This window comes from Prionailurus bengalensis, chromosome D4 (genome assembly GCF_016509475.1).
Source record: "Prionailurus bengalensis isolate Pbe53 chromosome D4, Fcat_Pben_1.1_paternal_pri, whole genome shotgun sequence".
NCBI classification, from domain to species: domain Eukaryota; kingdom Metazoa; phylum Chordata; class Mammalia; order Carnivora; family Felidae; genus Prionailurus; species Prionailurus bengalensis.
In genome coordinates this window covers 85,457,651-85,468,977 of record NC_057359.1, presented here as the reverse complement: position 1 = coordinate 85,468,977, position 11,327 = coordinate 85,457,651, and the positions used below count along the sequence as shown (strand labels likewise).

The window sequence follows — 11,327 nt, the reverse complement described above, 5'->3', positions numbered from 1 at the left end:
TCCGGTCCCTTCAGGTCTGAGAATTCTGAGCCTCAGTTTTCTCATCTGCCAAGTGGGGGTAGTGAGTGGCGTTTACTTCATAAAAGGGAAATGAAGTTTTCCCGGAGACCTGAATGGGGAAGGCTCGGCACAGTGGCATAGAGAATCCAGTAAATGCTATATGTTATTATAAATGACCTATAAATCCTAGCACACGCAGAAGTCCTTCTAACGACTTGCTTGGCATTTTCATTTTCTTGGAAGAGAGATTAAAAATAGCTGTGTATGTTTGGAGTCGGGAGTTGTGACTCCAGAGTGCTGTGCGGACCTCCGTTTGGGGGACCGTTTGGTGATGCAGTGACGGCCCATGCTGCATTTACAGGGTGGGTCTGATGATTTTTTCTGAACCAGTAAATGGTCTTTCTGCATCTCTGTGTACACAGGCAGGTGAACTAATAGAATTAAGCTTATTGGTTTAATTCCTCTGGGCCCCCTTGGTGAGGGGAGAGCAGCTGGATGAATATTTTAATTAAGCTCTGACACCCAGAAGTCAAAGTCCCCGAGTGGTCCCATTGGGCAAGGTCTTGCAGTTTGGGGTTTAATCAAGTTCGGTTTCAGAGTTCAGATTTCTTCCTGGACAGAAATATGTCATTAGGCGTCCAAGATTTCCACTGGAAAAAAAAAAATACAACTTGACTGTATTTTCTCTAGAGAATGACACCATGATTCGATTAGCCCCTTTTCCTTGACATTTTGCCCACTTTATTAACTTCTGCTTTGCTTTTAAGCAGGCAACTACTGTTTTACTTCCCTGAAGAAGCTCATAATATTATAATTCAAGTGTCAGGACAGATTAGGTTAAATGAACTGTGTAATTCCCGAAGGAAAACAAACTTCAAAACGGACGCGGTTTGCCTTGTAACATGTCATGGATTGCATTAGCGTTGAACGGGCGATTCTATCACCTAATGTGCTAAAGTTGGCTCAAATGTTCCCCACTCTGCAAGGTGAGAAATTACTTAGCTAACAAAACATTTCGTTTTCCTCTCTTTGCATTCTTTCTTTATGAGATCCTGAATGTGACATTTTCCCCAAAAAATCCCTGCGCTTATTTGTGAAAAATGTATATTAAAACCAAAACCCATCAAATGGAAAGAAATCACAGATGGTTTTATTCACGAGCAGTAGAATTAATGGCCTCTCTTCTCTTTATAAATATTAGAAGCAGATGAGTTCATTACGATTTCACCCTAATAAAGAAAACCTGCTTGATTTTGACAAGACACCGACTTATCTAATACATCTCTTAAATAACAAAGCTACTTCCCGCCCGTAAAACACGGCTCGCAAACACCAGCTTTACCTGGACTGCTCCTAAATTAATGAAAAACACTCAAATCCAAAGAGAGCAAAAGGAGGGGGGGGGGGCGGTGCAGAGAGATGGAATTCAAGGGATTTTTGAAAATGTGACTGATTTTGAAAAGAGCGAGTTTTGAAATGTTTACTTTGTGGTGGTTTGAAATTTTTACATCTTTCAACAAAGCGCGCGGAGAAGTGAAACCATCTGAAAGGGCTTTTGAAAAGAGCGAATCAGCACAAGTTGGATGAAGCTGTGGTTCCTTTATCTCGGGCAATCTGTGCCCATCGTGCAGGAGGGAGGCCCGGCCCTTGCCCCCCTCCGCTCGTCGGAGCGCCGGAGCCTCGGCCCGGCAGGCCTGGCCTTCAAAGCCCAGTTGGCGGAGCATCCTGGGAGGGAACCGGGCTCCTCACTCCGGGGACGCTCGGCCGGCTCGCTCTTATCCCCCAGCGCGGCCGCCTGATGCGGTCATCTTGTTAGTCATGGAAAGCTGGGGCTCTTTCTGTTTGTGCCGCTTTCAGCACTTATTAAGTGAGAAGTGGGAGGCTTTACTCGAAACTGCAAAAGATGTTTTTTCTCCCCAGGGCCACAGCAGTTGGGGCCGTGGCTTATCCGTCATTTTCGCAAAGATCTCCGTCTGAGACATGGAGCGAGTCAGCCCTGCCCAGCGGGGGAGGAAAATGAGCGGCATATGGGGCCCGCTGTCCCAGGACCTTCTTGGCGTGGCTCCCGTGGAAGGGTGTGGGCTCCTTCATCTGAAAAATGCTGAGGGACCGCCTTGGGGGAGGCAAGCCACACAGCTTAAGAAAAATGGCACGTCTCCGTGGCTTCGGTGTCTCATTCTACCCATCGGGATTCTCCGATTCCTTCCCAGACTTCCCCCAGCTCCAGGACCAACGGGGACTTACACCGCAGCGATGCAGACACCTGTCCGAACGTGCCCCTGCAGGGGTAGGGGGTGGCGGTGAAGGTGGAATTATTTCTAAGCAGCTCCTTAGGGGTGAACGGATTCCCGCACCTCTGCATTGTCTCCGGAACCTGCGTCTTTCTTGCTCTTCTGTGCTCCCTTCCTCCAAGTGAGGGGCTGGGAGATGTCTGACAGGCCCGGGTAGAATTCTGAGTTCTGAGGTCATCAGAGTCCCTCCTTCAAGCCTTGGTTCCACAAGCATCAGGCTCCTGTGGGGAGATTTTGGGGGAAGCAACATGTTTGAGCCAAGAACCCATGATTGAAATTCTCCAGTAAATCCCTCCCAGCTGAGCCCGAAGGGTCTGTAGTTGGTTCAGCAAGCAGAGCCAGCAGGAAGGGGGGTGGGAGGGGTTGCAAACTTCAAACAGGTCCTGGGCTTGGGGGAGAGACCGTGCTGAGGGGGGAGGCCACCGACAGAGGGCTGGGAGTTAATTAAAGAGGCTGCGTTGTGGTTCCTATAAACTCAGCCCTCTCCATATTAAAGCTCCAGCAACTTAGTTCTGGGCAGGGATGCCCTCTTGCCCGGGGCTGAGCCTGGAAGGGGGAGGAGGCTCGAGCCACACGTACGGTAGACATTTGCAGCCCCCTGGAAGGCCCCAGCCAGGAGTGCTTTGCCTTTCCACCAGGAGTTCCGAGGGGGCCGGGACTGTGCAAAAGCCTCCTTCAGCATCTAGGGTCTGCCGCCTTCTAGTTGCTGGGTTGGGCACATGACTCGAAAGCTGGGGGCCATCATCCCTCCCATTTTACAGAGGAGGAAAGTAAGGTTCAGAGAGGTCAAGTCACCAGCTCCAGTATATATGGCTGGTCGAGGGGCGGGCGGGGTTGGAGCCAGACCCTCTGGCTTCTGCCACTGGCTAGGGCTGGGGACAGGGCAGAGACCAGCAAAGGACAGGTAATCACTGCTCATGTCCCGCCCCTCACCTCAGCCCTGCCCCCTTGCACTGTCCTTGACATTCAATCAGGTGCCGGTGATGTCTGGCCCAGCAGTTGGGGCTGGGCCTCCCCAGCTTCCCGGCGACAAATGGTTCTCATTTGAAAGAGAGGTTATAAAAACACATGCCCAAAGACACTGTCAGAGAACTGAGGATTAATCTCGTTTCAGTCAAAGACCATTCCAAATATTTGGGGGGGGGGGGTGGAAATGGGGGCAGGCGGCAGCCCTAGTGGGGAAGGAAGTCTGGGTTCTCCGCGTGCCCGTCAGGTTGGGGCCAGTTTGGAAGCATGTTGTGATGTGGGCTGGTGGGGGTCAGGGGTCACCCCCTGCCTGGCCTGGCAGAGTCTGAGCCAAGGCGTTGCTTTGCTCCCTAAGTCCCAAGGCTGGCTTTGCGGGAGGCCATGACTCCAGCATGGACCCCCGCGCTGCACCCAGTACCTCGGTTATGTTTCGGGGCAGTTTCAGTTGCCAAAAGGAAGGGAAGGAGTAGACGCCTGGGACATTTTCATTTTCTGGATGGTGTCAAAAAAGCGGAGTGTTTCTGCCTGGCGACTCACCCAGGGAGGGCCCAGACACCCGCTCAGACGCCTGTGGGCTGCACGGGGAGCACCCCGTTTGAGGTAGGCGCGAGAGGGAGCACCACCTGTGCCTTAAGCCAGCGGCTCCCCAGCTGAGTGGCCTGGGTCCCTACATGACAACCTGTGGGCTTCTGGAGCGCAGGCACGCGGCCAGACTGGGGGGCTGCTGAGCTTCCAGAACAAGCCCAGGAGCTGCTTGCTTTTCCTGAGAACCGAGGGGTGCCAGGCAGCTGCTGCCATCCCCTGTCTACAGGGGCCTTGTAAGGACTTCTGGTATCCCCATTTTGTGGCCAGGGAAACTGAGGATGAGGGAGGGAGGTGCAGGTGGCTTGCCTAAGGCCAGGAAGGTGGGCGACGGCGATACAGCTCCTTAACCTTCTCAGCAACTTTTCAAAGCAGGGACTGTGGACTTTCCCATTTTAGGGATGTGGCAATCGAGGCTCCGAGCGGAGGCTCTGTGACGCGACTTGCCTGAGCCCACCCGCAAGGGAGGGTGGGGCCGGGGGCTTCCCGTCCCACAGCCCTGGCTCAGACCCCGGATTCCAGGGTAGGGCAAGCGCTGCGGGGTCGGGCGAGTCCTCCATCCGGGTGATTCAGAATCTACGCGGGCCGCTCCCCGCGAGCCGGGTGGGACCCCCGAGGGGTGCAGACGAGGCTGGCACTGCGGGCTGGCCGCCACCCAACCAAACGTCTGCGGCGCGAAGACGATGGATCGGTTTTCCTTCCGGCAGTCAGGCCAACTCCCGCAGCTCCGCTTTCTTTCTGGAAGGGTGGGAAGCGTCAGCAAGGCGGAGGGGGCCGGCCAGATGCGGCGGAGCGCCCCCGCGCGGCCGGACTCGGGTGTGCGCGCCGGCGGCCCGACTCCGCCCCGGGGCTGCGGGCAGAGGGGGCCTTCCAGGCTAGGCCCTTTGCTGAGACCCTGCCCAGCGGCCTTGAGAGGGAGCCTCGAGGGCGGCCCTAATTTTCCAGAGGAGAAAGCGGGCTCGAGAAAAGTGCAAGAGACTTCCTGGGTTCTTCAGCCGGGAAGTGGAACTCAGAGGGGGGTTTGCCTCCCGGCAAAGTGCCGCCTCCCCGGGAGCTGCTGCTAGAGGCCGTCCTAGACCCTGCAGGAGGCCCCTCCAGGGAACGCGTCTAGTCTGTGCGGCGGGGTGGTGGGGGTCCAGCCCTGCAGCTCTGGACAAGGCTGCGGTGGCTCATTATCCACCGGGAAGCTGAGATGGATAGAGCGAGGCCAGGACTGAGCCTGGAAGCGAGCTCCAGAGTACCTGGGCCTTCTGGCAAGGTTCAGCCACGGAACACCGAGGGGGGCACCGGTGTGTACTAACCTGGAGGCTCCCACACCAGGTGGACGGGTCTGGGGTGGGCCACGGTCATTCGGCCCCTTTCTTGCCTCGTGGGGCCTCCCCGTGGCTGCCCCTGGCACTGGGCCCTGCCCTGGGCCAAGCAAGTTCTGGGTCGGAGTTCTTTTTCCCCGGGAAAGCCCTGGGTGGCTAGTTGCTGTTATCCCGGAGCCCCAGGGTCACATTCAGGGGAGGTGGCAGAGCTGCGTGCCGAGTGGGGCTCCTCTGACCTCCCAGGGAGGTATCCCTGCTGTAGGGGACGCTTCCTTCTGGGAGGGACTCCATCCAGGCTGCGTGCCGGCACAGCGCTGGAGTTGGGCATTCGCTGATCGGGCACCCCGAGCTGGCCCTGGTTTGCTTGCGTGCTTCCCAGCACTGCCTGGAGCCTCAGTCTCCCCACTTGCCGGATGGGGGAATCCTGAGTGCAGGATTGTGGTGATAACACACGTGAAGTGTGGTGCCGGCCCGTGGGTGTTTGTGATGCTGTGTGGACAGATGTGATCGCCCCCACCGCCCACTTGCTTCCCCGTCACTGGGAACATCCTCCAACCCAGGCCCTCCCCCCCCCCCCCCCCCCCCCCCCGCATGTATACTCAGCACCCACGTCATCTCCCCCAGGGGCTTGTCCTCTCCTGTCTTTGAGGGCTCCTCTCCAAGGGAAGGTACTGGCAGGAAATAAAAGCCATTTTTGAATCTGCTTGTGAGGATAGGCAGCTTCTCAAGACCCATATGAGGAAAAGATTGATAATTGGACTATATTGATAATGTCTTAAAATTTTTATCGTTATTAAAATTGAGGTATATTTGACATATATTCGTTTCAGGTAGACAGCAGAGTGATTCTGTATTTGTATGTATTGTGAAATGATCACAATAGGGCTAGGGGACATCTGTCACTATACGTGGTCATAAAAGTTTTTTTTCTTATGATGAAAACTTTTAAGATTTAGTCTCCTTAGCAACTTTCAAATGTGCAACGCGGTGTTACTAACTGTAGTTAGCATGTTGTACGTTGTATCCCCATAACTTGCTTACTTTACAACTAGAAATTGGTACCTTTTGACCCCTTCCCCCCACCGCCTCTGGTAACTACCAATTTCTGTATCTATGAACTGGGTTTTTGTTTGCTTTTTTTTTTTTTCTTTATAATTTTTTTTTCAACGTTTATTTATTTTTGGGACAGAGAGAGACAGAGCATGAACGGGGGAGGGGCAGAGAGAGAGGGAGACACAGAATCGGAAACAGGCTCCAGGCTCTGAGCCATCAGCCCAGAGCCCGACGCGGGGCTCGAACTCACGGACCGCGAGATCGTGACCTGGCTGAAGTCGGACGCTTAACCGACTGCGCCACCCAGGTGCCCCTTTGTTTGCTTTTTAAGATTCCACGTGATAAGTGACGTCATATGGTACTTGTCTTTGGCTTATTTTGCTTAGCATAATGTCCTTAAGTTCCATCTGTGTTGTCCCAAACAGCAAGATTTCATTCCTTTGTATGGCCGGATAGTATTCCATTATATGTGTGTGTGTGTATAACATATATTACGTATACATATTTGTGTATAACACACATAACACATTTCCTTTATCCATTCATCCATCAGTGAACACTTGGGTTGTTTTCACGTCTTGGATATTACAAATAATGCTGCGCTGAACGTGAGGGTGCAGATATCGAGTTAGTGTTTTCATTTTCTTCAGATAAATACCCAGAAGGGGGATGACTGGATCATATGGTAATTCTATTTTTAACTTCTGAGGAACCTCCGTACTGTTTTCCATAATGGCTGCACCAGTTTACATTCTCCCCAGCAGCGCACAGGCGTTCCCTTTTCTTTCTGTCCTCTTTAACACCTGCTCTTTCTGTCTTTTCGATAATAGCCATCTTAACAGGGGTGAGGTGATATCTCATTGTGGTTTTGACTTGCATTTCCCGGGTGATGAGTGATGTTGGGCATCCTTTCACGTATGTGTTGGCCATCTGTATGTCGTCCTCGGAAAAACGCCTTTTCAGATCCTCTGCCCGCTTTCAAATCAGATGTTTAGGTTTTTTTGCTATTGATTTGTAGGAGAATAACTTTGGTTCATCAATAGACACCATTAAAAGGGAGGAAAGGCAAGCCACAGTTGGGAGAAGATATTTACAAATATATGTGTGTGTGTGTATATTATATATATACATATATATAATATACACACACATATATATATGTATATTTTAAAGGATTCATTTTGCGAACATATGAAGAACTTAAGAAATAAACTAAGAAAAAGACAATACAGTAGAAAATGGGCAAGAGGCTAGGTCTTCACAAAAGATACTCAAGGGACCAATAAACACATGAACGTGCGCTCAACCTCATTCGTCAATAGGGAAAAGCAAATTTCAAATGCAGTCAGATAGTACTTCGTATCTACCGAGATGGCTAATTTTGCAAAGTCTTAAGTGGTGTTAAGGGCACGGAGCAACTAGAATTTCTGCGCGTGGCTGGTGTGAGCGTAAATCGCTACTCCGTCTTAGAAGACCGTCTGGAAGTGTTACCAACACCGAATGCGTGCTGCCTCTGCGATCCAGCAATGCCGCTCCTGGCGATGCTGATCCCCACAGCGATGAGTCTGCACGTACCAGATGTACGTGCCCAGTGTCCACGGTGCTGCTCGCGGCAGGCCCCGAACTAAAACAACTCAGGAGCCCGCTGGGGTGGGGAAACCGGTGCATTCACACCGCGGACCTACTACTACCTGCCGAAGAGAGTGAATGAACCCCCGCCACGTGTTGCACGGGTGAGCCTCACGATATCCTGCCGAGGGTGAGGGGCCAGGGACAAAAGAGCCAGGTGCCCTAGGATTCCATTTACGTAGGCGTCAAAAACAAAACTGATCTGTGGGCTGAGAAGTCAGGATCGTGCTCCTCTGCCTCTGAGGGATGGTAGCTGGGTGGGCGCGGGGGGGTCCTCGAAGGCGGGTGGAGTCTGTTTCTCGGTCTGGGCTGCTTACATGGGTGTGTTCAGCTTGTGAGTATTCATCAGGTAGTACACTTATGACTCGGGCACTTTTTTTGTATGAATGTTACCCTTCGGTAAAAAAAACACAACAAAACACGTGAAAGAAAGCAATGGAGTGACGGCAACACAGCACCATAAAACCGTTGACCTTAGTGAAGTCATCCACCCCCTGATGAGTGAGAACCGATAAGACACCCCCGTGCATCAGTGTCCTCCACAAGCGGGCTTCCGCTTCTCCAGTGATGGGGCGCTCACTGTCTGTGAGGGAGGCCCTGCATGGCCGGACAACTCCGGGCACACGGAGATGTGCCTTCCTGCTGCGTCCACTCGTGGATCCAAACCCTGTCCCCTGAAGCCACATCCAGTGAGACTTCTCCCTCTTGCTCAGCACAGCCCACCTGCTCACCAGGGTTTGGAATTGATGTTCTAATGTTTGTCCTTTGATTGGGGTGAAGTCGTATCTCAATTTCTCCCAGACATTCTCTCTCTCTTTTGTTTATTTTTGAGAGAGAGAGCACAGGCAGAAAAGGGGCAGACAGAGGGGGACAGAGGATCTGAAGGGGGCTCCGTGCTGACAGCAGAGAGCCCGAGGCGGGGCTTGAACCCGCAGACTGAGATCGTGACCTGGGCTGAAGTCGGGCGCTTAACCCACTGAGCCACCCAGGCGCCCCCAGACATTCTCTTTTTAAGTTGATATATAATTGACATATTTTTTTTTTCTAGAATTCTTATGTCACTTTGACATCTTACATTTTTTCAGCGTTTATTTATTTTTGGGACAGAGAGAGACAGAGCATGAACGGGGGAGGGGCAGAGAGAGAGGGAGACAGAGAATCGGAAACAGGCTCCAGGCTCTGAGCCATCAGTCCGGAGCCTGATGCGGGGCTCGAACTCCCGGACCGTGAGATCGTGACCTGGCTGAAGTCGGACGCTTAACCGACTGCGCCACCCAGGCGCCCCCTTACATTTTTTCAGATATGTAACATAGGGTTCCTAATAAAAAAACTTGTGAATCTGTTATGTCCGTGGTTATTTCTTGTTTTGATTTTCATTTGTATCGTCTCTTTCCAGAAATTTGTCTTTTGCTCTTTTCAGAGAAAACACTGTTCAGATTTCTGTATGTTTTCTCTATTTCATTGATCCTACCCTCACTAGTCATTACTTTCTGTTTCTTTGCGTTGACTGACTGCTCTCTTCCTACCTTCTTCAGCGGACAGTTGAGGTTGTTTGTTTTCGATCTTTCTTGGTTTGGGATAAATTTAGACTAAGTTTTGTTCTATTTACTGCTTCAGCTGTGTCCCGAAGGTTCTGACCCGGGTAGGTATTTCATTATCGTTCCATGATGAGATCTCAGTAATTTCCCTTATGGTTTTCTCTTACTCAGTTGTGCGTTTTGTGTTGTATGTGATGTTAAGGAGCTCCCATCTTACACACTTCGAATCCTATCACCCAAATCAGAGATGATCTTAGGTATGATGTTGGCGCTTTGGAATTTGTTGAGACTTCTCCAGTGGCTTAGTACATAGCAAATTTTAAGGGGATATGGACTCTATGTTGGGTTGAAAGTGCTGTGCTTCTTAATTAGGCTGTTTGAATTTTTTATCTGTCTGCTCATGTGGATTTGGGAAAAAAAATTTTTTTTGAGAGATGGTGTGTGTGTGTGTGGGAGAGAGAGAGAGAGAGAGAGAGAGAGAGAGAGAATGAATGAATGAATGAATCAATGAATCCAACCCAAGCAGGCTCTGCGTTGGCAGTCTAGAGCCCAGTGCCAGGCTTGAACTCACAGACCATGAGATCATGACCTGAACTGAAACTAGGAGGTTTAACTGACTGAGCCACCCAGGCGCCCCGCTCATGTGTATTTTTTAATTGAGGTATAATTGGCATAGAACATACTAGTTTCAGGTTTACAATATAATGATTCAATAGCTGTATATCTTGCGAAATAGTCACCACAATAAATCTAGTTAATATCCATCACCCATACATAATTAACAATTTTTCTTGCAAGAGGACCTTTAAGATCTATTCTCTTAGCCACTTTCAAGAGGCAAAACGGTATTATTAACTGTAGTCACCGTGCTGTCTGTATACTACATCCCGCGATTAACTCTCTTATCACCACAAGTGTGTACTTTTGACCCGTTTTCTCCTACTCCCACCCCCCTGCCTCTAGCCTGTGCCAACGTGTTCCCTGTATCTGCGAACTTTTTTCTTTTTTAAAATATTGTGCCTATAAATGAGATCATACAGCGTTTGTCTTTGGCTTATTTCACTTAGCACAGTGCTCTCAAGTTCCATCCGTATTGTCACAAATGGCAAGATTTTCTCCTTTACGGTGGCATACCACGAAGGTGTATTTACACCCCGCGTCTTTATCCATCCATCCGCTGATGGAAACTTAGGCTGTTGCCACGGCTTGCCCATTGTAAATGATGCTGCCATAAATCTAGGGGTGCAGGTATCTTCCCACGTTAGTGTGTTCATTGTCTTCAGATAAATACCCCGAAGTGGAATTGATGGGTCACAAGGGGGTTCTGTTTTAATTTTTTGAGGAATCCCCTTACTGTTTTCCATAGCGGCTGCGCCAATTTACATTCTCATCAACAGTGCACGGGGCTTTTCCTCCCCCTCTCTAACACTTGTTATCTCTTGTCTTTTTGAGACTAGCCATTCTAACAGGTGTCAGGTGGTATCTCATTGCGCTTTTGACTTGCATTTCCCTCTCGAGGGCGATGTTGAGCATCCTTTCATGTGTCTGTTGACCATCTGGATGCCTTCTCTAGAAAAATGTCTATTCAGGTCCTCTGTTTTTTAATCAGATCGTTTCATTTATGTTTTTGCCTTTGAGTTGTATGAGGTATGTGTTCTTTATATATTTAGGATATTAGCACCTTAGGAGATACAGGACTTGCAAACATTTTCTCCCGCTTAGCAGGTGGCCTCTTCATTTTGTTGATGATTTCTTCTGCTGTGCATGCGCTTCTTAGTTTATGTAGTCCCGCCTGTTTATTTTTGCTTTTGTGGCCTTTGCTTTTGGAGTCAGATCAAAAACCTTGCTAAGATTGATGTCCAGGTGCTTACCGCCTTTGCTGTATTCTAGAAGTTCCGTGGTTTCAGGTCTTACACTTAAGTCTTTCATTCAGCATGGTGTAAGAAAGTGGTCCGGGT

General features: G+C 50.3%; 1 protein-coding gene across 1 annotated transcript in view; it reads right to left on the bottom strand.

Annotated features, from left to right (window-relative positions):
- Positions 1-1,128: 1,128 nt before the first annotated feature.
- MVB12B (multivesicular body subunit 12B) overlaps positions 1,129-11,327 on the bottom strand; it is a 209,552-nt gene continuing 199,353 nt past the window's right edge. Inside the window, exon 10 of the mRNA XM_043566186.1 lies at positions 1,129-2,512. Coding sequence (XP_043422121.1) covers positions 2,483-2,512 — 30 coding nt within the window. The 3' untranslated portion in view covers positions 1,129-2,482. The remainder of the gene's footprint in view (positions 2,513-11,327) is intronic.